Source organism: Fusarium redolens (genome assembly GCF_020744475.1).
Source record: "Fusarium redolens strain MPI-CAGE-AT-0023 chromosome Unknown BKA55scaffold_3, whole genome shotgun sequence".
NCBI lineage: Eukaryota > Fungi > Ascomycota > Sordariomycetes > Hypocreales > Nectriaceae > Fusarium > Fusarium redolens.
This window is the reverse complement of record NW_025763666.1, coordinates 212,001-238,748: the sequence shown is the minus strand read 5'-3', so window position 1 is coordinate 238,748 and position 26,748 is coordinate 212,001. Positions and strand designations below refer to the sequence as shown.

The 26,748-nt window shown below is 50.2% G+C and overlaps 4 protein-coding genes across 4 annotated transcripts; all 4 read left to right on the top strand.

The window, feature by feature from the left end:
* Positions 1-1,232: 1,232 nt before the first annotated feature.
* On the top strand, positions 1,233-7,052 carry BKA55DRAFT_503399 (uncharacterized protein; the record flags this gene model as incomplete). Its single annotated transcript, XM_046187006.1, is given in 4 exon segments — positions 1,233-1,703; positions 1,768-6,827; positions 6,845-6,851; positions 6,876-7,052. 4 exon segments carry the CDS (start codon positions 1,233-1,235, stop codon positions 7,050-7,052), a joined length of 5,715 nt encoding a protein of 1,904 aa, XP_046053486.1.
* A 1,532-nt stretch (positions 7,053-8,584) lies between these two features.
* BKA55DRAFT_503390 (uncharacterized protein) lies at positions 8,585-11,568 on the top strand (the record flags this gene model as incomplete). The annotated part of the gene is made up of 2 exons (XM_046187004.1): positions 8,585-9,060; positions 9,111-11,568. The coding sequence occupies 2 exons, from the start codon at positions 8,585-8,587 to the stop codon at positions 11,566-11,568; spliced, it is 2,934 nt and encodes a 977-aa protein (XP_046053485.1).
* An 8,976-nt stretch (positions 11,569-20,544) lies between these two features.
* BKA55DRAFT_556932 (uncharacterized protein) lies at positions 20,545-20,767 on the top strand. Its single transcript, XM_046191745.1, has one exon. It carries the CDS (start codon positions 20,568-20,570, stop codon positions 20,730-20,732), a length of 165 nt encoding a protein of 54 aa, XP_046053484.1. The 5' UTR covers positions 20,545-20,567; the 3' UTR covers positions 20,733-20,767.
* Positions 20,768-21,775: 1,008 nt separating this feature from the next.
* On the top strand, positions 21,776-24,904 carry BKA55DRAFT_590243 (kinase-like domain-containing protein; the record flags this gene model as incomplete). Its single annotated transcript, XM_046195063.1, has 2 exons — positions 21,776-21,863; positions 22,770-24,904. 2 exons carry the CDS (start codon positions 21,776-21,778, stop codon positions 24,902-24,904), a joined length of 2,223 nt encoding a protein of 740 aa, XP_046053483.1.
* Positions 24,905-26,748: the final 1,844 nt, after the last annotated feature.

Sequence of the window (26,748 nt, the reverse complement as noted above, 5' to 3'; positions counted from 1 at the left end):
TATTTCAGCCAACCTCGGACCCTTTTACAAGGGCGAAAACGTCACAGGCCGCCCGCCCTTGAAATCAGTCGATCCACCCCAGTCCACTCTGGAATTGAAAAGAGACTTTGTCGCCGGAGCAGACTCCACCTGAGGGTCAGGTACCAGCGCGCACCAGACAAACATCTCTCGCTGTCGCGCTCTCTCGAGTCTGGACTCATCTTCTTTTTCTTCGTCGTTTCTTTTCCGCGTCAATTTCAACAAACGCCCACGTCACTGCTGGGAAACTCTGCCTGCGCCTCCTTTGTCGCCGTTGGCTTGGTTGCATTGGTAACAGAACGCCCCTCGAGCGGTAACAAGCGTTTTCGGCCGTTGGAGATACTCTGAGTTGCCAATTCCACTCGGGAATGAGCAATAAGATCGCTGTCGCATAAGTCGTCGGGAAAACATTCCAGGAGCCAGCACCAGAAGCTCCAAATACCACAACTACCTTGGTCTGTCAGAGGTGCGACGCTTGAACCAGAGTCAACAGGGGTAAATTCCCACTAATTACTGGTCTTGGTCTTGGTACAACCCACTGTGTGTGTGTCGTGCAGTCTGCCTGTGCTTTGCTCTGCTCTGCTTGTGCGTTGTGCGCGTGTGTGCTCTGCTTTGCGGTACCTGACTAAGGAGTGTTGTTGACTTGGACACACTCTCACCCGCAAATCTGGGCATTTCCAATCCCATTTTCTCTCGACGACCGACCGACATTTCGAGGTTTCTCCCGTTTGCGCTGCATTACACTCATTCTTTGAACTCTCTTTTTGCTACTGAAAGCTTCTTTTTTTCTATTACGGTCTGAATCGCCTTTCACTTTCACTTTTTTTTCTTCCATAATAAGTTCTTTTTTTTCTGTGGGAATTGTCTTTATTTTTTGTTCTCGCAGCCGGGTCTGCTCTCTTACAGCACCTTAGCTCCAATCTTACGCACTCTCCCTGCAGGTGGCATTGCTGCAATCTGACTGGTCTGTCTAATCTATTACGGTACCGGTACTTTAACAGGTGCTGTACCCCGTCTTTCAACAACAAACACAACCCCAGCTTCATTTAGCCAGCACAACACGTTCGAAACTCTCAACACACCACAAATACAGAGCCATCACCCCTGCGACGGGCCTGCTACGTCGTCCGTCTGCGTATCTTGATGGTTTCAAGGCGTGATTGAGGAAGTTTTCCTTGCCCTCTTCGGAAGAGGGCCACTTTTGCTCTGCAATCATGGCTTCTTCACTGGCTTCCGACAAGCCAAGCTTGCCCGCTCCCGGCGCAGCGCAATATGACCCTTTTATCACAACAACACCGCCTGCGCCCGCGCCGGTGCCCGCTCACCACCGATATTCGAACTACGATCATGATTTCTTCGTCACTGGTCCTGCTTCTCCCGAATCCGCCAAGCGAGCTCTCGCTGCTCATTTACAAGAGACCGAGCGTCGCCTTGAGGAGGCGGGAAAACTGGGTAATGCCTTGGTTCTCCAGCGCAAACAACTCACCGAGCAACTGAAGGAGATTGAGAAGGTGAACAGCGAGGAGGAACTGTCACAAGAGCTTCGCGAGCGAATGGTTGGCATCGAGAAGGAGTTTAATACATTAACTCGAGAGTCCGCCCGGAATTTATTGCCCAAGCAAAGAGTTCCTAGCAATGAAGTCAACCCCAATTCACCTTTCGCGCCCGAGAACAAGGGTGGTAGAGTATGTCGCTTTCGCTTTCCCAGCGTCTAAATATTTTTTGCAGTTGACTGACATTTATTTTTAGCGATCTGTTAGCCCATCCAAGTTCGAGAGTCAAGCAACAGGTTCGCCTACGAAGCTGACCGTGCCTAATCGCAAGATTCGCAACCAGCCCTCCAACCGAGTTCACGATATCGAGTTCGCCGCCGAAATTAGTACTTCTCTCATCGCGCAAGTTCGTAATCTGCAAGGTGTTCTCGCCGAGCGAGACGAAGAGAATAAGGATCTCAAAACTGAAAAGGCACGACTTGAGCTTGAAGCAGAGGGTTTTCAGCAACGCTTCAAATCCCTTGATGAGAGCGAGAATCGATATAAGGAGGAGAACTGGAATCTTGAGACCAAGTTGCAAGAGCTCACTGCTCAGCACAAGGAAGCATTGGATCGTGAGAAGAAGCTCACTCAGTCTCTCAATGTCATCAAGACGGAAAAAGTGACTATTCAGCGAGAACTTGATGAAGTCAAGGTGCACCACGCACGATTGATTGACCAACATGCCGCTGCCGTCAAGCAACACGATATTGAGCTTGGTACTGTCAAGCGCAATATTGCCATGGCAGAGGGCGAACGTGCTGCTATGCAACGCCGAATCGATGACCTTACTGGACAGAACCAGGAGCTTGCCAGGGCCTTCGCATCTCAGCGACGAACTGTCACAGAACTGGAGCCTACCATCCGCGCCAGCGACGACGATCTTGAATCATCTGCCGACCATCTCACTCCCGAGCATTCACCGCCAGTGTCCCCTATCAAGGGCACTCCCCGCCATGCCATGCTTGAGACCGAGACTATGAAGTCATCTCTTTCCCACGCTCAGCGAACCATCCAGAGTCAACGAGGTCTGCTCCACCGTGAGAAGACCGAAAAGCTTGAGCTTCGACGCATCATCCAGGACCTTCGCGATGATCTCGAGAAAGCACGAAGCGATGCTGGTGAACACAAGCCCCACCGAAAATCTCGTGTTAAGGAGTCTAAGGAATTCAAGAAGCCTCCCCGTCTGCTTGGATCATTCCGCTCTAGCAGACAAGAGGTTATCACTGACGACGGCGAGTGGGAGGACCAGCATGATGTTTCTCCTCGTGCCTCTGTCTCGCCAATGAACTCTAGGTCTCCTCTCAGCAACAGCACCCAGACTATTCTCCCCAGTATTGAGACTTCTCACCCAACGGATTCTGAGCAGTTCGAAACCGCTAATGAAGGTGGCGAGTCTGCATTTGAGACTGCTAATGAGCGTGGTACTGAGACCGAGGACTTCCAAACAGGGGCCGAGGAAATGTCAGGCAGCGATGATACAGAGACTGAGGGTACGACCCGAGGCTTTGGTAGCATGAAGAATGCTCCACGACTTCCTGCCGGCTTCACTCGTCATGCAAGCAGCAACTCACTGCATAGCACTGCATCGACTTCTGGCGACGAGGACGACTACTCATACACCAAGACGCCAACTGGCACTATTGGTTCTCAAAGGAGCAGTCGCTTCCGTATGAGCCGTAGCATTTTCAACCGCTCCAGACAAGTTAGTGAGGAACCTACTTTCCAAAGCAGCCCCGTTAGCTTTGCCAGCAGCCGAGAGGGAACACCCCAGGCCGGAGGCCAGAGCCTGTTTGCCGAGCTGCAAGATTTCGGCGGTAGTGACGACGACTCAGCCGGTCCTGGTACACCCAGCCGCATGCGCGCTCGCTCCATGACTCCCGGTTCTATTCGCCGGGGATCATCACCACGACCTGCGGTACCTCCCATGCCCAAGGTTATTATGGTGGATAGTGGTATGATGACTGAGCCTGTGAAGATTGTTCCCAGACTTTCTGGCCTTGGAACGTCTCAGATGGTTACTACTGATGCTATGACGGATGATGGAGACGAGCATTTCGCTGAGTCCCCTGTTAGTGTCGTGGCAGCGATCCGACGTGCTTCCATGCATTCCTCAATCGGACCATCTGGCGATCGTGATCGTCGTATTCCTTCTTGGGCATACGACAGCCTCGCTGACTCCAGGCCAATTTCTATGGTCTACAGTGATGCTGGTGCTCAGCACGATCCCGACATGGAGAAGAACTTGGCCTTGTTCCCAGCTCCTCCCTCTATGCTACCCATCCTGCCTCCCAACTTGACCATGTCCTCGATCGCATCTGAGGAGGTTGAGCCTGTTTTGGAGTCTGAAGTGGTTCCAACTCCTCCAGCACTGACTCTCACAGCTCTTTCTAACCAGAGCGTTGAGCCCGTGTCCGAGCCTGAGAGTCTTCCTGATCTGACAATGACCTCGATCATCTCTCAAGAGCTTGAGCCTCGCGCTGAGCCTGTGATCCTTCCTCCTGCTCTCAGCTTGTCTGGTATCGTGGCTCATAGCCTCGAGCCTAAGGCCGAGCCCGAGGTGCCTCTGCCCGATCTGTCCATGACTACCATCGTCACCGAACAGGTTGAGCCCATCGCAGAGCCTGAGATTCCAGCTCCAGCCCTGAGCCTCTCCACCATTTCAACCGAGACTGTTGATCCGATTGCTGAGCCACCTGTGGAGCCTGTCATGTTCATGCCACCACCTCCGGCTCTGTCCATGTCCTCCATTATTGGCGAGCACGTCGAGCCTATCGCCCACAAGAACCCCGAGCTCAGCATCTCCAACATCAGGGGAGAGAACATTGAGCCCATCTCCGAGCCCGCTGTTCCTGCTCCTGAGCTTCTTATGTCTACCATTCGAAGCGAGCACGTTGCGCCAGTTGCGGAACCTGAGCCCGAAGCTGTTATCCCGGCTGTTGTCGCTCCCTCTCTGCCTCCAGCTCCCGCTCTGAGCTTCTCTGCTATCCAAGGAGAGAATGTCGAGCCTGTCGCTAGCAAGGCACCCGAGCTTGCTATGTCTAACATTGTCGGTGAGGCAGTCGAGCCTATCGCTGAGCCGGTACCCGTGCCAACCATCTCTCAACTCACCATCTCGACAATTCATGGTGAACAGGTCGAGCCGGTTTTCGAGTCGGCTCCTGAGCTGACCATCTCTGCCATCCAGCGAGAATATGTCGAGCCAAGTGATCTCCCTGCTCCCGATCTGGCTCTCTCATCCATTGCTGTTCAATCCGTTGAGCCCATCAACGAGCCTGAGAAGGTGGTTCACAAGCCATCACTCAACATGTCTTCCATCTATGCCGAGGGCTGCGAGCCTCGTGAGGAGCTCCCTCCCACTCCCACTACCCTCGTGTTTTCTGGTCTATCTACACAGAATGTTGAGCCTGTATCTGAGCCTGCCCCATCTCTGGCTTTGTCTGGTATCACCTCTGAGAACGTTAAGCCTGTTCATGAGCCTCTTCCCCTCCCTCCTACTCTGGTCATGTCCGAGATTGCGACCGAGGGTGTCGAGCCTGTCAGCCCTGTCTACAAGACACCTACGCTCCCGGCTTTCGGATTCTCTAACATCGAGTCTGTCGAGACCTTCCCTGTCTCTCCTCGAACCCCTAAGAGAGACGGATTTATTCTGCCCCGCGATATGAAGTCACCTTTCATTGAGCAGGATGTGCCCAGAACACCTGAGAACCAGCGCAGCATTGATCAAGGGTCATCGCCTCTCATGGTTGAGGATGAGAACGGCCAATCTCCTAGCGATACTCCTGAGCCTGCCACTCCGGACTCCGAGCGACCTTTCGACAAGCCTGTAGTTATTATGAACGACCAGGGTGCGCAGACATCTCTCACGGCTGATGTCATTGATGCCATGTTCAAGGCTCGTGCTCAGCCTGCCTTCAGCCATCAGAAGAGCCTGTCGATGGCCAGCATTGGAACTCCGGGAACCACTGGTACCTCTGGCACGGTCCGAATTCGCCGATCACAGGAGATGTTCGAGACTCCAAGCCAACACGAATGTGACACCGATGATGTCTTCAACACCAGTCCCATCCGTCGCCCTGGTAGCTCCAGAAGTGGTAGAGCATCCATCCAAGATGCCCCTCCTCTGCCTGCAAACCACCGCCAAGTCATCGAGGCTGCGCGATCCCATTCGTCTCACGGCACCCAGAACAACATGGGACCACCTCTTTGGCCTGCTTCCGCGCTTAAGCAGAGGCCAACCACACCAGGAAACAGGGCCGCCTCACCAGCATCCACAGCTCGTGCCACGCCTACACAGCGTACTGTCCGAAATCCTGTCAGCTACGGTGAGCTCGGAAGACAATCGCCATCGAAGCATACAGCAGCATCTAGGAAGTCATCTGTATCCTCGTTCGCTTCAGAGCTTGACACTCGATTTAACATGCGTCCTGGCGAGATGGGCATGGATCCTTCTGGGTTCGGACCCAACACTGACCCCCGCATGATCCAGGCTATCACCCAGACCATGATCGGTGAGTATCTGTGGAAGTACACTCGTAAGACAGGTCGTGGAGAGATGTCAGAGAACCGACATCGCCGCTACTTCTGGGTTCACCCTTACACCAGAACTCTTTACTGGAGCGACCGAGACCCCTCAACCGCCGGTCGCACTGAGCTAAAGGCCAAGAGTGTTCCTATCGAGGCTGTGCGTGTCGTTACTGACGATAACCCCAGTCCTCCTGGACTCCATCGTAAGAGCTTGGTCATCATCTCTCCTGGCAGAACCATCAAGTTCACTTGCGCAACCGGACAGCGACACGAGACCTGGTTCAACTCTCTCTCGTACCTGCTTCTCCGCACCAACAATGAACAAGCTAATGTCGAGGACATGGCGGAGAACTTCACTCGAGAGGATGTTGATGAATTCAACCCCCAGTTTGGTCAGCGCGCGGCTAACGGAACACGACCTGGAGCACCCCCCTCTCTGTCGTCTTACAACTCTCGAACAACCCGTAATGAGTCGCCTGCAGTTGGTATGTCTATGAACATTCCAACTCTGACACCCAAGGCTCAGCCACAACGTCCCACTGGAACGCTGAGCAAATTGAGTGGTTATTGGAAGGGAAGCCAGCTGTCTGGCACACTCACAAGCCGTCGCGGTCGTGGTAGTGCCCATAACGTTAACATTTATGAAGCTAGCGAGGCACACGATAGTGCCGAGGATGTGAGGGAGATCATCGAGCGGCAGGATAGGGAGGCTGACCGCCTCGAGAATGTTCGAGCATGCTGCGATGGTAAGTTTATGTGGTTACAAGAATGAGAGTACATATGCTAACAGCGCCCTAGGCAAACACGATGTTGGAACTCTTCACCATTTCTCTAAGCGAGGCCGTCATGGCAACAGCACTCACACGCACTCTCACCCAGGACTTACACACTCTCATACTACTATGTCTTCTCTACGCTCTCGAGTTTAAGCACATGCAGACTCATACACCTACACATTTATTCCATTACCTGTAGAACACCATTTCGAGCAATACACTGTTGTATGGCGAACACCAACTGTTACGACCGACATCCTTCACGGACTTTCACGAGACCTATGATTTTCTTGACTTTTCTGCTGCGCGTCCTTGACAATGAACCCAGGAGCACTGCACCCAAAAGACTATAATCACCTTACTACAGCCAAACACCGGCTACGACCTGTCAAACTTTCCTACTTTGTCTTTGTTTCTTATAATACTGTATGCAAACGCAATCACAACCAATCAACCACAATTAGATCTGCCGATCGAGTCTACTATCGACGGAGACGGAAAACACCAAAAAACATCAACACACCACACTGCATTTTAGCCAACACATTATTTGTTTGAGCAGACCTCTCTCAATCGGATCAGCGCATGGGAAGCTGGGAACGGACCTACAGGAGTTTTTGTCTTGTCTACTATCCAGGTGTTGTCTAGTATAGCACAGCTCACCTGAGAAGTATTGATTCATGTACTGTTCTCGAGGCTGTGGTCAAAAAAGAAGGAGCTTGCGTATAGACGCGATGTGCTTGGAGAATTTCTAGGCGAGGGGTATTGATGACTGAATGAGATTTTCGTATTAGACTGATATATGCTGTCGTTGTGAGGTCTATCTATTGTATTACTGTATTTCGACTTGTACCGGGCTTAAAAGCTAATGATTCGTTTGTTTGCTATAGACAGCCCAACATTGTCATTTGAACCATAAAAATGTTGAGTTTATGAGCTGTTTGCACTTATTAACCGAGGCCGAGGACAGATTTCAGTTGATAAGTGGTCATATGTAGCCTCCACCCAAAGACAAGAGACCTTGTGATGCCTCCACTAGATTTGAGTTTCAGGTCCCAGCAAAACCGGCCTCGACTTTCATGGTTGTTAGTTCGGTACGTAGTTCAGCCTATTCCCATCGAAGAATTAGTGCTTCTACGGCGATCATTAGTTTTGCCAGATCAAGTATCCTGTTAGACTTGAGAGAACCGTGCCTCACGCGATGTACGGGGCTTTGGAGATATTCATTTCCTGGATGTAATAATGAGAATATTAGTGACTGATAACTGTATTTATCCATGAGACCCGCTGAAGCTCCTTCATTCTTTTGCCGTTTTCTCCGTGAATAGGTCGGCTCTACAAGGTACCTTGTCCTAGTCGTGAACGGCGGGGGAGGCCTGTCAGCCAGTGGATTCATCACATGACGTATGTAGCCCGTAAGCTCGAGGTACCTAGCCTTACCTCACCTTCCTTACGGTACCTCTAGCCTCTAGCGGTGTCACTTACACTCACTTGAAAGTGCCAGCCTATCAACTAACTCCGCGTATAATCATTCCGTCTCCCCCAACCAAGAACTCACATCGTCAACTACTTTTTTCTCCCTTCAATAACTGATCGACCTTAATCTTTTCCACTCCATCCGATGCGTCTTTCCCGCTGTATCCTCTAGCTATAGCCTAGGGTGTAGTATAGTGCCCCTCCTGCGCACAAAGCTCCCTTGAGAGAGCCTTTGTGGCTCCGGAATTCGGAGCCATGGCCAGCTTCAAGTCTCTTCTCATAGCATACGTCCTCGGCGGATTGACTTTTATACCGCTGGTGATAGTGTCTGTGCTGGCGTTCATATTCTATACCTCCCCCGTCGTCGACGACACCGCGAACGAACCGAAATACAGCCCTATTGTCGACAAGGACGATGATACAACCGCCCTCGAGGCCGCTAAGCGGTCGCACAAGAAGGACAACCGCGCGCACGAAAACGACCTCGATGTAGCCGCCGGCTTCTTCGCTGTGTGCAGAGAGTACACGCCCATGGGGATCAATGCGAAGCCTATCGAACGGTCAACGCCTGTGGGATCTACAACCGTGGCCCCTTCGAGCCCCAGCGTCTATCAGACCATGTACCGGAGCATATTCGAGAGGAAGCCCACACCAGGACCTCTAGACAACAATAGTAATAGTACGAGTCAACGGCCCAAGAATGCGGGCAACGTTTTCTATGTGGTATTGAGGTTTGTGCAGCTTATCCATACCCCACATCCCTTCGCTGACCTTTGTCCAGACATGGCCATCTTATGTTATTTGACGACGAAGAACAAGTTGAAGTTCGGCATGTTGTTTCTCTGGCATACCACGAAATCAGTATATACTCAGGTGGCGATGTCACGCCTGAAGGCGAACTCTTCATCAAGCGAAATGCGATCCGTTTGTCCCGAAAACAGACTGGTACCGAATTGACCTCCGATAGCCCGGTTTCTAAACCTTTCTTCTTGTTTTCTGAAAACTGTTCAGCAAAAGAAGACTTCTACTTTGCCCTGCTCAAAAACCAAGAGCAGAGTTTTGGGGTGGATGGCCAAGTGCCTAAGCCATTGCATTTCGATGTTAAGAACATCATCTCACTGGTCCAAAAGCTTCACTCTACGGAAGAGAACGTCCATTCGAGATGGTTGAATGCACTGCTTGGAAGAGTCTTTCTGGGAGTCAACAAAACAAAGGATATTGAGGCCTTTATCCGTGAGAAGCTCACTAAAAAGATCTCGCGGGTGAAACGACCTTCATTTCTCACTCACATCACCATTAATGGAATCGACACCGGCGAGGCAGCACCCTACTTTACGAATTTGAAACTCAAGGATCTTACAGTCGAAGGAGAATGTGTCGTTGAAGCCGACGTCAAATACTCAGGAAATGCTCGTATCGAAATCGCTGCCACGGCAAAGATCGACCTTGGAGCTAGATTCAAAGCACGAGAAGTAAATCTTGTTCTCGCAGCTGTTCTCAAGAGAGCTGAGGGTCATATTTTGTTTAAAATCAAACCGCCACCAAGCAACCGAGTCTGGGTAACTTTCCAAAGCATGCCCAAGATGGAAATGGATATCGAACCCATCGTTAGTGCGCGGCAAATTACTTATACTGTCATTCTCCGACAGATTGAGAACCGTATAAAGGAAGTTATTGCAGAAACAGTCGTATTGCCATTCTGGGACGATATGCCATTCTTCAAGACGGAGCACAAGCAGTGGCGAGGCGGTATCTTCCAAGGAGATGATGCCACAGTTCCTACTGATGCTGAGAGTATAGTTGCTGCAGCAGGAGATGTCGCAGCTGTCAGCCATTTTGATGGAAACCCAGATTTAACAGAGGAGACTAAACCTTTGGACAAGAGCCATACAATCCCTGTTATGGAAGCAACACCGCCACCAACGGGTCTCTTTGGGCGCAGACTTAGCAGGACAGGCACCAACCCTCAAGCTTCTGCTTCATCAACCAGTGTCGACTCTAAGGGACCAGGTGCGAGCCCAGTATTGAAGCCCAAGATCTCTAAGACGTCTCTACAGCCTATCGTGGGTACTGATGCCGCTCACGCTGATATTTTCAAGCCATCGACATCACCCCCTGATCATGCGACCAACTACATGGCTGCTCTGCACTCGCGCTCACACGACGCTTCTCCCAAACCCCATCAGACTGCAGACGCGCCCTTAGAGTCATCATCTGCTTCCCAACGGTCAAACCGGTCTTCACGCTCTTCCTCATCGGCAAACGAAGCCCTCAACAATGGTGTCCCGGAAGATACTCAGAAGACGCCAGTTGCCATGGGACGTCGCAACACGACCTCATCAACTGGTTCGTCTCACACAGATGAAAGACCAGGATCCTCCGCTGCCTCTTTGAAGGAGTCCGTCAAGAGCCAGACAGGGTCATTGGGAAGGAGTTTCTTTACACGCCGTGAACATCCCGAGGTACCTGTTCAAGAGGAAGAGGAGACAGACTATAGTGAAGCTTCTCGAGATCATCAGCATAATCCACTCCAGAGACAGACTACGCTCGCGGCTGTTTCGAATGCAGCATTGCAGGCCAAACAATGGGGCTGGAATGCCTATCAACGACACAAGGAAGCACGAAGACAGGCGGAACAAGCAAACCATCTTGATCTCAGTCAGCCCATGGGAAGAGGCCAGCCACTACCTCCTCCGGGAACACCTCTTCCTAAGCCTACAAATGGCATGACGCGGATAGCACCCCCGACGAGTGTTCCTACAAGGAAGCCAGTCCCTGGACATAACTCGGTAGAATCTCTCGAGACTCACCACGAAAACCATCCTGAGCATGAGCATGAGCAACATGGTGAATACCGTCCTCCTTTACCTTCTCGTGGACGACGTAGACAGAGCCACGCACCTGAGCCGGACAATGGACAGAATGTATTCGTCGTGGCTGCTCCAGAGGACTCTCAGCCCGCCACACCATCAGGCGATGACCCTGCAAACCATCAAGTCTGGGCGTCAAGCGATGAACAAACAGTGACAGACAGTGGAACATCTCATCCTCCCTCAATGATCACAAACGAGTCCTCACTTGTGCAAGAAGACGAAAAAGCAGCCAGTCCTATAGTGGCAACGCCTGCCCCTTCAGCAGCAGCAGACGATGATGAAGACTTTTCTGGATGGATGGACAATGAACCGTTAGATATGGAAATCAACGACCCTGTACAGCCCACTGCACAGGAAGTCAAGTAACAAACAAAGAGATAGGATCAGGCGTTCTGGGCTACGCAGGTTGGGGATGACTAGAAGTCTCTGATGGAGCAAGCTCCCTTTAAACTTGCTTTGTTTTATAATTACTGTTGGATTGGCGTTGTTGGACGATGGATGGGCTCTTGGTTATAGGTACTACATCAGAAATACCTTAGGAACTGAGTAGTAATTACGCTGCCTACACTGGGCATCGAAATCGCTGTGTCTGTCAATGAATTGCAAGTGTCGTCTGATGTGCTTTACTTGTCTTGGGCCGTCGAGCTAGCACATGAAAGAATGGTGCTTGAACATGCTGAGCAGCAAGCGTTCTCACGAGCGTGTCCCAGGTTGATAGCCCTCAGCTCGCTGAACAGAATGACAGATAGCCAGATAATATTTCGAGAGCGTTGCTTTGACTTCAAAGCAGCCCTCAAGGCTTCCGAAATGGCAAAGAACTCTAAATCATACCGAGTAAATGCCCTCGTCGTGTTGCTCTCAGCTCGGTTAACGGCATCTTTGACCCTCACATCCATCACTGGTTGGCTTACCATTCCTCTAAATCATTGAATGAAGGCAATCAAACAACAGCGTGGCTATCACACATGTAAGAGATTATTCTCACATGGTCATTTCACCGGATGGTTATCGTCGTGAAGCCCCACGTGTTAGTCACAAAGCAGTTGAGTCGTGGGCGATCTCGGAAGATATTCCAATGCAAGAGACGCCCCTCGACTGATTAAACAAAGATACAAATGCAAGACAAACATCGTGAAAGTTCCGTAACGCCGAGATGGAGGTGTTGAAAGAAGTTGAATGCAGGCATTGTGTTGTGTCGGGTTCCGGGGGCCAAGTTGTATGCGTGTCAAACAGGCCAACTGGACAGCATGGTCATGCCTGGTTTTCATTGTTGCATTCACTTTGCCACCACTCGGCAGCAGCACAAGTGTCAGATACCAACCGATAACAGTTCTGAACTGGCTCGTCTTCGTACCGAGCGAATGTTTCATGTGCCCTCGTGTATATCACATCGGCCGAGTAAGCACAAAGAAATGACGTCTATAGCCAGCATCAAGTGCTCACTGTAACGAGTAACCAGCCTGGAAGGTAGCAGCTCAACACCCAAACAGTCTATACCCTCGGTTCTTCAGAACGGACAAGCGGGAGAAGGTGATATCGAGGACCTGTGTGTTGCTTTAACCCAAGTTGGTGTCATGTTATGCAACAGAAAGCATTGAGCAAGGGCAGAATGCAGCATTCTTGATGATTGGGTCTGCTCTCAGCTCAACTCAGCTCACGGCATCGTGAAATTATACTGTGTAGCACCATCTGTAGTCCGTAAAGGGTGCGCAAGGGCCGATTCGAGTCCTGCTTTCCCGCCACTGATGCACCCCAGATGCAGATGAATTTGGTGATACCCAACGCAGAGAAACCAACGCGTGGCAGACTCCATCACCATTAGGTAGTTTTAGTCTGGTCCCCCAGGTTCTTCGTTCGATTTAACGCAGACGTCTCCGCCAAGAATATGGGGTACATGGCGGGGGAAAACGGAAGTGGCTTGCTCCTCATCCACAGTTATCCTCGTAGTACAGAAGATAGCTTTGGACGTAGGTGCCTGTCTCAACAACTTTATGTGTTTCTTAGGCGAGACCACCAGGCCAAGAAAAGCCAAGGTTCAAGCGACGAGCTGTGCCGCTGAGAATGCACGTTGCTGCGTTGAGAAAAGAGCTTGTTTCCCCTCACCTAAAATAGCATTGCACTGTAGCAGCAAGCCTCGATAGTCGCTTTCTTGGCCATGGGAACCCCTCGTCAGTTACAGTGCAAATGGTAAGCTTGTTAAAAAGCTTGTTGGTCAGTTGCGCGGCCAAGCCGACGCCAAAGGGGTCTAGAAAAGATGCATGGAAAGAGTAAAAATACCCTGACCATGAAAGTCTATCTCCTCTTGTAAGATGCTCGGCGATCCTGGAATTGACCAATCCCGTGGTTGCCTTTGGGCGCCGAGAGACTGAGGGGAGAGGCACGATAGCATCATCTCACCCCTCATCTCAATAACCTAACCGACAAGTAGGGTAAAACGCCAACACCTGGTGACATGCCTTGTGCAGCGTCCACAACTGTCACTCGTCATTGAAAGCAACGCCGTAGCCCAGATCGATATAGTTTCCTTGAGTTTAAATGTCATGTTGCAGTTCTGTACTGTAACCGCGACCCCACGTCTCATGATGATACGTAATTGGTGTCTCGCTCGCTCTGCCGTACCAAAGCATGGGATTGATAAACGACAGGTGCGCTTATTCAAAGAGACTCTCAATTCAAGAAATGCTGAATCCATCAAGCAAATAATGTTGTAGGTGCCGAGATGAATGACGCCACCATGACCTGAACAGTCCATGGCTGGTGTTGATGTTGATTCATTCCATCAAGAGGTTGCAGTACGGTACAGCAATTGAGTTGTGATGGAGCTCGTGTTTCCAGGCTGTTGGATTCAGTCCAATGGAGCCACTTGCCAACTCAGGCAAGTAAATAAAAGTTATCCGCTGAAAGCCGTTCAATGTGCCTTGTTAGCTTGCTTGGCTTGGCTAAGTTGGCTTGTTGTGGTGAGGCATTTTCTGTCCCTCGTCAACTCTCAAGCGGAGCCTGTCGCTGTTGCACCGTAACTACCGTCCATATCCATACAGCAGTACAGTGCTGATGCATATCTCCTCTTATTATGCCCTGGCCTTGTACGTGTCAGGTATTGCACTTGCAGCGGGTCTCGAGTCTGGAACATCGTGGGCGTTAGCATGGCAATTTTCGCCAAGCAATTGACCAAACAAGAAGAGCAGTTCATGTCCGCTTACACCTGGAGCAAATGAATGATCATGGCCTGAGTCTCAGACCCTGAGAGTTCTCAATTGGCCTGACAAGGAGATTGTTCATCGGATGTAGCAGTTCTTTTGTGTAACCGAGCTGGTCTGACATCAACTGAGTGTTGCAAGGCTGAGCGAAAATGTCATACCTGTTTGCGCTCCCCAAAAACGTGAGAGCTCACTGTATGCAAGGCATCGAAACAACGCCAGGTCCAGTGCATCGGCGTGGGATGTCTAGGGCCCTGCAGTTGTCAACCGGCAGCGAGACGCCGTTGTCGACAGATCCAATGCCAATTGAACGACGATAGGCTCGTGTAAGCTAACCACGGACGGACCGACATTGGGTCACGGATGCACACTCCCTCCTGGTCGTAGCTGGCACAGTTATCAGAATTGGATCTAACTTCGGACCACACGTTATCAGTAACTGCTCTTCGGCTTCACCTTTGAGCTGCGAGCCGTGCCTAAGCTTTCTTTTGACTTTTGTGTAGCAACAGCAAGAGCTGAGCTTGACTTGGTCTTTACCGTCCTAGGTGTAGTACGTCTCACCCAAAGCGAGAGATCGAAAAGGTGTGGCAAGATCCGGCATTTGCTTAGATCTTGAAGGTCCCTCATCCGACCATTCGGGCTTAGTTATCTTGAAGGTGTTGTGATGTTCAAGCCAATCGACGTGATACTCCATGGGCTCATGCAAGTCTTATCCGCCACTGTTTGATGCACGATGCAAAACTTTCTTTTCGAAATCCAATAGCAGATATTTGCGGGCCAACGGGCCAAGAACGCAACCTCTATCGGACTTCAACGCCGTGATCAGGTAATTCTCGATCCTTTTGACGTTTGTTCAAATGGGACTTCTTGGCGTCTCTCCTGCCTGTGTGGCATGATAAGTTCATGGATGACTCTGGTGGGACCAGGTCTCGCATCCATTATGAGACTACCTCGATAGGATCGAGACATCTTTGTCGACGAGCTTGATTTGCAGTAAAGATCAAATACCTATTCGCAAGACTTTGAGATCGGCTATAAAAGTCACGAGGTAAAAGCCGGCTTGCTAATGCAGGCTACTGCTCGTTAGCTCAGATGTAAATGCTACTTTCTTGGATATCGGCATGTGTGATAGTGATAGCAGCGGAGTCACTACTGGAGAGAGCCACTTCATGTCGTGGAAATGGAGCAACCGAGTATGGAGAGAGAGAGAACTTGAGGTTTGACGCTGTGGTTCTTGATTATTGTGTTAACGTGCCGCTTGTGGGTATCCTGCGCTCGCAACTGACGTCTTTGTGCTTGTCAAAACTTGTAAATCCTCTGACTTCAGCTGATACAAGGCCGATCATGTGTTCAGCTTGAGGTCCCTTTACGTGTCGGTGAACGTTTGGGGTCGATTCTCATAATGACTAGATTCATACCTGACGTAGAATTGCGTAAGACGAACCACGTATCTCAGCATGCTGAAGCATTGCCTTCAGTGTTTGACACTCGATAAGCCTATGATGAGGTACCGGGCCGATGAAGCTCCCTCTGGTCAGGCATCAGTATCTGATCAGAGCCCTCTTGCCCAGTTCATTAAGAAAGACCCTTGTAAATGCCTTGCTTGGCATCTTTAAACATTCGACTCTTTGGGCTTGACAATTGACCCTTGCCGAGAAATAAAAGTGATTTGCAAAGCACGTTCGGCAGATCACCATTAAGGCTGCGGTGAAGAGAGAATTAGACAATTAACCCATGGACGATGTAGCAGCGTCCGTCTGCCAAGCACTTCCGGTGCGGTGGCTCAAATTGCCAAGTTAAATCATTGGCTTTAATGCGCTCTAAATGCCGTGTTTGAGTCAATGTGAGATTGATTGCCGGTGGTGAAGCTCGAGAACTTGACTTGACAGCCTCATCATTGAACCTTGGCCCCTGATCAGCAGCAAATACCTGAATACCAAAACATTAGTTTGAGTCCGTCAAGGCATCAAAATTATCAACACTGCCGTCGGGCACGGGCCGACAGAAACTCAGTTTGAATTAGAAATGACCGTCGATCGTGAGTTGTTTAACTCAACGTGTACAAGACTTTGTTTCTTACACGCGGATAACCTACGGCCAAGACAAGATTGACGATATCCAGTGTCCAATGAGCGATCAAGAGTGTGTTAGAGACACAAGAGACAGGGGACCGTGCCACGGGAGATCCAGGGATTAACTCCACCTCCTTGTCTCTCCGGGGCGCATATGACGCACTCGTACCCGTGTCAGCCATCCCTGTCATGCAGAGGCGAGAAAGATGGCTTGAATGGTGTGGCCTGGGGTGGGAGTGGAATGGAGATCCCGCACCGGACCGGCTTTGGAGGAGCTCCCGACCTTCAGTAGGCGCTTCCAGGTTTATAAAACCACGAGATCATTCAACTCGAAACCACAGCCGCTGCAGGCGCGTGTGAATATGACGATAGAGTCATAGGCTTCATGAGATCGTGGAGAATGGGCCAGGATTCCACCAACTATGAGTTGTGATTAAAGACGAGCTAGGCAGCCCCAGAAAGGTCCCTTGATTCGCTGCACTGGTCAAGATCTCGGTGTCGAGCCACTCAGAGCTGCCAGAACAGGGGAAGACATTGACGGTCTTGGCGACAGTCTTGGCGACAAGGGACTTGAAAGACCAAACAGTGCAGATATCAACGTCGTGAAGCCAGATTTGCGGTGCGACCTTTGTATCCCCTTGTTTCGCGAATAAGTGGAAATTTTGATGACCATCATTTCCTGTTTTTATTATTTGCTCGATGTCAAATGTCTGGAGAAGTATCCTTATCCCTGACTTGCTCAGAGAGATCACAGAGAGGCAGACCGACACTTTGTCCCTGCTACGCCAGGGGGCTTCCCGAAATCCAATTTGCGCTTAATCAAATCCCATGCGATTTGCGTTGCACATAAGGAAACGTAAATGCCGCTTGCTATGTCTATCAACGCCGATCAGGCGTGACATGTATGAGTTAGAATTCAAGCTTACTTTGAATAATCTCAAACCGCCGCGCAACTTGTCTTACTTGTGCGTCACTTTGAGGCGCAATCGCAATGCAGCGAGGGTATTGACGGGAAGGGACGCGCAAACGCAGATCTGTGTCAAAGGACATTCGTCGTCCGGATACACAGCAGCACCTTGCGTGCGCGTCTCTTGCAAAGTTGAACAGGGGATACTGCAGACAGTAGTGACGAAGTGAAGGCGATCACTGTCGGCAGATTGAAACCAACCCGGAGGCAATGGCACTGGTCGCAGCTTCTGAGGTCGAAACAAGACCGCTCAAAATACGTCGGTCTAAAACTTCACATGAGATAGCTCCGGATAGCGAACCGGGATTTTCGCATCATTGGAGGCTTGTTGACCGGATAAGCGCCGTTCAATGTCCGATATCAGAGCCGCAACGGCAGGCAAATTCTGGGCTGATTTTGACAACCGCGGTGTCGCGGATGAAAGGATATGTCTGATTGCGGCTCTTGGATGTCATACTGGCCAATCCCAGCCAGGATCCGGCACCATGGCAAGGCTAATGATTCGCATGCAAATGCAGTTGAAGTTGGAGGGGAGGGAAATTGACGGGTTGTTGATCAGTTACACTCAACTCCGGCTCCGTGGAAAATGCTCGCCGTCCTTCTCTTGATGGGAACTGCCGTCTCTCCCGAGCAACTCCAATCAAGGGCTTGAGGCGCTTATCCTGGTGGATTTTGATGCTGCCGTTGCCCTGAGTGGTAGCAGTGCAGCCGGCTATAGAGGACCGAGAGACCTATAATTAAATTTCCCAGGCTCCGTTTCATGCTATCAGGTCCAGCCTCTCCGTCGACTCAGGCGAGGCGACAGAGCGGGTACGCGTGGTGGTAGTTGCTAGCGCGGTATTGGTATTGTCCGCCGTTCATATCCCATAGAATTCCATTTATGCTTCAATTGAGTACCAGTGGAAGAAGCATAAGTTTAGTCCAATCGTGGGCTGTACTCTTCATCATCCCATCACAACTTCCTCAAATCGTAGGCTAATTTTATACAATATACCTTGCCTTTTGTGGAAACCTCTGGGATATAAACCCGCGGCTTGCGTGGGGCATTTTCGTAGCAACGCAGTGGCCCAGTCGGTCAGCTAAATTGGCTTTGAATGATGGCTGAAATTGGCTCAAAGGCACGCGAGCTGGCTGACATGCCGTAAGGGGTTGAAGGAGAAACTTGACATGGCATTCAGCCATTGCACCGCCAGTTGCTGACGCCAGGTTCGTTCCCTTTCGAGGCCGGGCGAGACAGGGCTGAGGAGAGGCGCGGGATTATTGACTGCTTGCGCCTTGTTCAGGAGATGGTAACGCTAATGATTTGATGAGGGCAGCAACACGAATGCTTCATGTGGAGATTCATGATACGTGGAAGATCGTCACAAAGGGTGAGCATTGAGCACGAGACACGGGTGCTCATCATGGAATTGACTGCTGTTCCTGATTGACTTCTCGATGATGTAACTGAATTATCTGATGAGCTGGAAGATTATGAGTCCCGTTGTGCAGCGTCACGATCGCTTTTTGAAAAGTCTTGGCTGTGACAGGGTCTCGGGCAGATGGTCGCTCTGGAATTGCATGGGGTTAAATCTGAGATGACGAGACAAGATCTCAACAAACACGTTTTGGAGACAGAAATTTCGGTGAATGTTTGTGGAGATGTGGGAGATGTAACAACGAGGTTGCAATAGTTCAGTTCATCACGCAAAGGTGTATAAGGAAAGTTCATGATGCATTTGCACCTTGTTCATGATGTTTGGAGATTTTGGCACTGGAGACAATGCGCTTACCCGATGCAGGTGAATGATGAGTGGGTGTCCGCTGTCGCACTTGAACTTGCACTTTAGAGCAGGACAGCGAACCGCTCGCTCCAAGGGACCCCAGGTGGGGAAAGAGAGGCCGGGACAAGGTGAGCAGGCCAATGAGAAAACACGAAAAACTGGCCGAATTGCTCGCCGAGGCTTCTCAGCAGGTACGGTACAACGTTGATTTGATGGCATCTGCATTGTCATTTGATTAGCGGGAGCTTGTCTTGAAGACTCAGGAGAGCAGTTGCATCACATAAGGTATGTACATATGTTTCTTCAGAAGCCAAAAGAAACATAAAAATAAACTATTATTAGGTCTCACGCTGTTGCTGTATGGTCGAGGCGCTGCAGCTCTAGAACCCAAAAGGCAGCTGCTGTCACCGAATGTATTGGTAGGTACTGTAAACAGGAGGCTCAGGGCAGGGCAGGGCTTTAGGATCGCCAGACTAAGCGACAAAAATAGTTAACTAGTTAGCATAAACTCAGGGGGCTCTTTGATGAGTTTATTTTGGCACCCTATCTCGAGGCCAGGGCAGACTCAGGAGCACTGGACCTCAGTAATGCAATCCAATGCAGATGCAGAGACAGAACCTGGAAAATTGGGGCACTTCGGTCATCGTGAAGGGAAAGACAGTTGGCCAAGCTTTTTCCATGGCTCACCCACGCATAATTTCCGTGTTGGCGCTTCTGCTCTACCTCGACTTGGCCTGTGAACTCCAAGCTGACAGTTCTCATAACCTTTGAAAGTACCTCGGGCTTTCCATCAAAAGAAACGCCTTTGCTATCTGGTCTTGCACCTACGTAGTTGAAGAATTCCGCACTCTTGTCGCACCCCTAACTGGGCTGCATCTTTCTGGGTAAAAGGCGATTCCAGTCACCCACTGGGTCGCATAAGATGTGGATTTTTAGTAGATAAATCACGCACTGTGCTTATATGTACGTATTTTACTAGGCCCGACGGAGCAAAATGGACCAGTCAAGTTTCGTTTATCTATCCAAGGGTTCCATGGACGGGATTAATAAACCAGAGGACACTTGTTGATTGCTGCTTTTCTCTTGATGAAGCAAGCAGTTGATGGTCTTGATAACTCAGTATCAGTTCTCGGTCTCTTTCTCCGTATCCCGATCTCCAAAACTTATACCCCCACTCACACATGAACCATTTTTCTCTACCCCAACCCAAGCAGAGTTACCTGCATGTCAATCATTGCATCCAATACAGAATCAGTGAAAATTTTGGCTTTGTGTATCTGTACGTACACTCGATACTGTACGTGCATATCGCTGAAGCACTCAGACGAGTAAGAGTGAGAATGAGAATGAGAATGAGAATGAGAGTATGCGCACGCCCCTCCCCATGGCGCATCCACATCCACATCCTGACCCTTGTCGATGTTCCCCACGTCGACTTGTGGTCTGTGATCCACCTCGAAGCTTTGCCAAAGTAAGAGTGGAGGGTTCCTTAGTTCGGTTTGGCTCTGGTGGGCTGGGAATAGACTGGTGAAGGGACCGAATTGATCGACTGCACCGAGTAAGTAATAGTGTAGCAGCTTCATAACTTGTACGGACACAAAAGACAAGCTGCGCGCTTTTTTCTGCTCGTCTTCTTGCTTCAGCTTTCCTTTCCCCTTAAACATTTAAACATCTTCTTTCCCTTACTTTTATATCCTAAAAGGGAAGACTTGTCGATCGTGCTGCTCATTTGCTTCACTCTCACGGTTATAATCACCCGGCTACTACTTTTGATGCCGCCCCCTCCTCGTCTTCTTATTCTCCTACGACCAAGTCGACGTCCCATGTCGTTTCTCTAGCATCCCATTCAACAATCGTGGGAGATCATACAACGGATAACAGCGTGGTTGAAGACAAAAGAGAACAGTCATCGTTCAATTGAAGACCGAAAAACGGACATCGAACCCCGTTTGAACGCATCGACATTCGACAAGCATTCTAGGCTTACACTGGCACGAGATCTTGATCAACGCAGTCAAACGCCCCGGCATAATCGACCGTTCACAATATATCAGTTGTCAAGTTTTGAAAAAGGCACCATACGCTCAAACGCAACACCTTTTTCTTAATCACGGTATTCTACAGCAACCTCGTGGCTATTCCTCTGGGTCAAAGTCTGCTGCCAAGATCGCAAATCTTGGATACCATTTCGCCGCAACGATTCGGTAGTGCCGTCAAAAGCGTTTCTCGCATTTTGCCGACGAACCAACCACAAACGCCATTCGCCCAGCGACAGAAGCACAACACAGCACTCTAGTCGCTGAACCGTCTCCATCACTCAACTGACCCCAAATCCTTGGATGGTGTGTGGCTCTGACTTACAACTCTTGGTCCCTCGCTGCTGTTAGTGACCAGCTGCCCTCCCCCAACCGACAGCACTTGCTCTGTACTTTAGGCGCCGCCTGTACACCGAAGCTCTGTACCCCCCTCTATTTGACACCGTCGCCATTCACTGCAAGCCCGTCCGAGATAAAAACAGCAGAAGCGCCCTCAAGGCTCAATCTCGCTATTTCTCAGCACCAGACTTCCAAAAAGATGGGCATTATGGCGGCACTCTCGGCCCCAAGGGCCATGGTAGCACCCCACCAGCACCAACCACAGGGACCCTCCACCCTCGTCACAGGTATGGACATCCAATTCTCTTACTGTCGTTTGTCTCTGTAATCAATGGAACTGTTTCTCTCCTTGATTTGCCTCTTTCTATCCTCCCCCAAACCCATCTGGGCAAACATTACCCGTCCATTCGCCCGTTTTAATTCAAGCCTATTCCTGTTTCTATCCCCCCCTCGTGTTCATGTCTTGGGTTTCTCTTTGATGAGCAGCAACTCATTTCATTGTTTCTCCGCTTTTGTTTTTCTCATGTTCATTTCGTCATTCCCACGTCCACCGGAAGCGAGAAGTCTCTCCATCTCCGTGGACCCTGCGCCGCGGACCAAGCTGCAAGTTGAGTAGTGACGCGATAAACGTGGGACCTGCAACTGAGCCTAGACTTGGCTGAATCAAATCGGCTTTGAGCGACGGCTTTTGTAAGTGGGCTTGCACTTTTTACTTTGTTCTTTGCTGAGAAAGCAAAGGCAAAAAAAAGAACAAAGTAAACAGCAGCAATTGGATGGATGCAACCAGAAAGTTGGGCTCTTTCGGACATTCGCTATTTGTTTATTTCCATCACAATTTTCCCCATTATAATTCCGTTAATGTCACTTGTCACTTGTCATTGTCACCGTCACGTCCCTCGCTGTGCCTTGTTGGGCTGAGGCTAGACTTTACAAATTCATGACATTTGCTGAGCCTTGGCATACTTTGAGGGTCTTGGTCCAGTTTATTTATTTTACTGCATGATCACTCGTTCTTCTTCCCTCTTACTCACAACTCACGTTCCATTCTATTTCTGCCTCATGCACCCCCCGGTTGATCCCTAGTTCCCCTAGTCTTGCTCCATGTCAACCCGAACCCTGCAACTGCAACTTCTCCAACATCAAGATCAAGTCATCCCTGCCTGCTGACGTCTTTTTGCTTGCTCCCGCCACAGATAAAAGTACCTCATCCTCTACCTTTCGCCCAAACCAGTTTCAGTCCCTATCGTCGCCTCGCGAATATAGTACCGACCTTACTGAATCAATTGTCCTAGAAGAAGGTGGTGAATCTGGAAGCGAATCCGCCGTTGAACCCGTCACACCTGTTAGTGGTCGCCAGTCCCAGGACTTCACCCTTCAGAGCCAGGACCTGCAGGACCTCCAAAATCTGCAGTCTTACCAGACGGCTTCAGCCACATCTTCAGGAGTTGTACCTATCGCGATCCCCAACTCAGGAAACACCAACAAAGGAACATATATATCACAATCCGTTAATAACAGCCGACCTCCTACTACTTACGAACCAAGTACTCCAAGAGCAACAGAACCTGAGCCAGGCAGTTCTCTCACCCGTCAATCAACTCGAGGTTCCATCTCCACCTCGAGTTTCAAGCGCACCATGTCGAGCTTCTTCCGCCGATCAAATTCCCACGTTAAAAACGATTATATACCCTCGGAATCTGCAACACCCTCGGTCGTGTCCGCACCAACGGAACCCCAAACAAATGGCCAACCACGTGCTGCAGCTCGCCGTCGTTTCTCCATGAACCGCTCCTCTGCCACTACTCGTTCCAACTCGCCCCCTTCGCCTAGCGACAATGGATTGGAAATGGCTCCCGCGCATTGCGAAAGTGCCTCTGACAAGTCTCTTCCCAGTCAAGGAGACTTCAAGAAGAACCGTGCATCGACTGGTCTGACTCTGCGCGGCCGAGCTATTAACTTCGTTGGCGCTCATAACACCAACAACCGAGGAACCGGGCACAAGCGTCCTGAATTCACGCGCAGAGCTAGCAGCTATGACAGTAGCCGACCTAACACCCCTCTCCCACCTCCTGCGGAAGGCGACGAAACAATGTACCCACCTGAACGAAGTGTCTGGCCTCTTCCCCCTGACTCCGGTACTGGTGCCAAGGCTCGACGCATGAGTTTGAGCCTTCCTGACGATTTCGCCGTGGACGTAGCTGAGCTTCAGAACGAATTCGAATACCAGCGCAAATTCCTTGGTCGTCATGGCAAGCATCTTGGCAAGGGTGCTGCTTCCAAGGTTACCCTCATGATGCGAAAAGGCTACCCAGAAGAGCTCTACGCCGTCAAGGAGTTCCGTGGCAAATCGCACCGGGAAAGCCAGCAGGACTACGAGAACAAGATTAAGTCAGAATTCAGCATTGCGAAGAGTTTACATCATCCCAACATTGTCGAGACTTTCCGTCTATGTACCGACCACGGACGATGGAACCACGTCATGGAATACTGCTCGGAAGGCGATCTTTTCAGCTTGGTCTCCAAGGGCCATCTCAAGGGTGACGATCGCAAGAAGGACCGCCTGTGTCTCTTCAAGCAGCTCATTCAAGGTGTCCATTACTTGCATGCCAATGGCATTGCCCATCGTGACATCAAGCTTGAGAATCTTCTGATCACCAAGGACAGCAAGCTCAAGATTACCGATTTTGGTGTATCGGAAGTTTTCTGTGGTACTCACCCCGGTCTTCGTGAAGCTGGCGGACAGTGCGGCCGTAACATGAGCGGCGAGATCCGCCTCTGCTCACCTGGTATCTGTGGAAGTGAGCCCTACATCGCCCCCGAGGTCCTCGCCAAGAAGCAAAACTACGACCCCCGAGCACTCGATGTGTGGAGTTCTGCGATTGTCATGATCTATCTCACCTTTGGTGGCGCCATCTGGTCCCGCGCTGTCCCAGGAGAGCTCCATTATGACAAGCTTGTCAAGGGCTGGGAAACATGGTACGGGAAGCACCCTGAGTGCGACGCCACTATCTCCGATACGGATTACCCCAAATGCTACGCCCTCGACGTGGGCATGTCCCCACCTGCTCTCCGTCGTCTTGTGCTACAGATGTTGAACCCTGATCCGCAAAAGCGTATCAGTATCGAGGACGTCATCCACAACCGCTGGTTGAAGAACGTCGAGTGCTGCCAGGTGGAATCCTACGATGACCCCGCTCTTCTCATCGATGCGACCAAGAAGGACAACACAACCAACGGCAACAAAAAGATCTTTTGCCATAACCATCTACCCCCGAAGGGCACTGGCTCCCACTCACTGGGCAAGATGCCAGGCCAGCCGGGCTACTAGACGACCTAATGACTGATGGAACGACATTTGAAATGTCGTACAAACACTAAACAACCATTTCTTTGATACTAAGAGCACCATTGGATTGTGCGCCTTATAACTTTTGCATTCACCTATATTGGCGTTGGGGTCAAGCTGGCCATGGATGAGCGGCTAGGCCTGCATGGTTTGGAGTTGGTGAATTTCGGTCGCTTCTTTTCTTTTGCACTCCAACCTGTACATAGTATACACCCTTTTCCCTGTTTCCGTCGGACGACGACGCACTACAGTCGACGAGGATGGGGGATGTCTTACAAGCAAGCAGACATAATACCCCCGAAGAAACAGTCTCTTGCTCTTTTGGAATCTGGTGGATAATGGATATTTAACACGCCATTGGCCTGCGGATGGACAGAAAAGTCGGGTAGAAGGATGACCATGGGGGTTTATCAATCCACCCGTTTTACTCTTTTCTATGAGTTTTTGGATTCAAAGATGCGCGCGACCCCTTGAAGATTGCTTATTCTACAAGTATCACTTACATATACGTACGTATGTATATATGGGCTTGCTGCTCTGGTGCTCTTGTGCCATTGCTACCAGTCTTTTCTGCGAACTAGCACAAGAGACTTGCGTTCTTTGTTTATTCAATTATTGTTACTTCTGCCTCCGTTCCTGTTTGGGTATCCATAAAAGAAGGGCCGTCTTCGGGACCACTTGGTGTTGTGGCCGTGATATTTGACGTCTTTATCAGGTGCTTTGACCTTTTAACATAGCGGTTATCAATCGCCTGACGATTGAGTAAGAGCATTATCTAGATTTACAAGGATTGAAACGAGATCTATTTTACTAGAAGGACGATGGAAGCATTCCACTTGTTGGTATCGTAGCACGTTATATCACATGTCATTGCTGCAAGAATGATGTTTATTTACTCGAGTGTCTATTTACCCGGCATTTTGGGACAGAAGAATACACTCCTCTGTGGCGTGTACGGATGCGCCGATGCTGTGGGCTGGGATTTTTTCGGTGATACATATCCAGAAGCAACAGAAAGCATCCCACGCGATATGCACGCATGTCTCACCACGATGATGATTATACTGTATTAGCCATAACCAAAGTGAAGTCGGGCTGAGCGATATATTGACTTGGATATGATGCTGGAGCGGTCTCACCGCTGATCAATAGTAGCAGTGAAAGTGGAAATGTCACAGGATCTCATTGGACTTGGACACAAAGTGAGGCTTTGCGATGACGCTGAGTATTGGAGAGGAGTGTGATGCTTTCAGAGCATGTGAATGAGAGAAGGGCGTGACGCTGATACGCCCTCACGATATCCCTCACCGGTCGTCGTGGGTTTCCACTGAGTTGCACTGGTGTTGGGTGTCTGTTCCGGTTACCTGGCTAGGGCTGAAGTTGTCATCAACACGAAGGTTCTGGACAAAGTTGAGACACAGTGTCAACCCCCCACGTGGTTAAGAGGATTTGACGGAACAAAGAGAGTCTCACGACCAATGTCTGGTTCACAAGCTCTGGCTTCAGATCACATTACTCTCTTTGGAGCGGTTCTACATGCATGATCCGCGTGACCGGTCATGCTTAACACTTACTCCGGTACACAACTCATGCAGCATCGCGGAAATAACATGCCGAGCGAAACATAAGAAGAACTGAGGCTGATCAAGCGCGACTACCGCGCTGCACGAGGGAGAGCTGGCACACCGAAAGAAGCCTCCTCGGATATCAGTGCCGAGAAGAAGGAGGGCTGATTCGTGCCCGCATTGGAGATTTCGTGGGGGTGAAGGTGTTTTTTCTTTTGTTTGTGCTACCAGCGGGGAAGTTGTGATTGTTGGGATATTGGA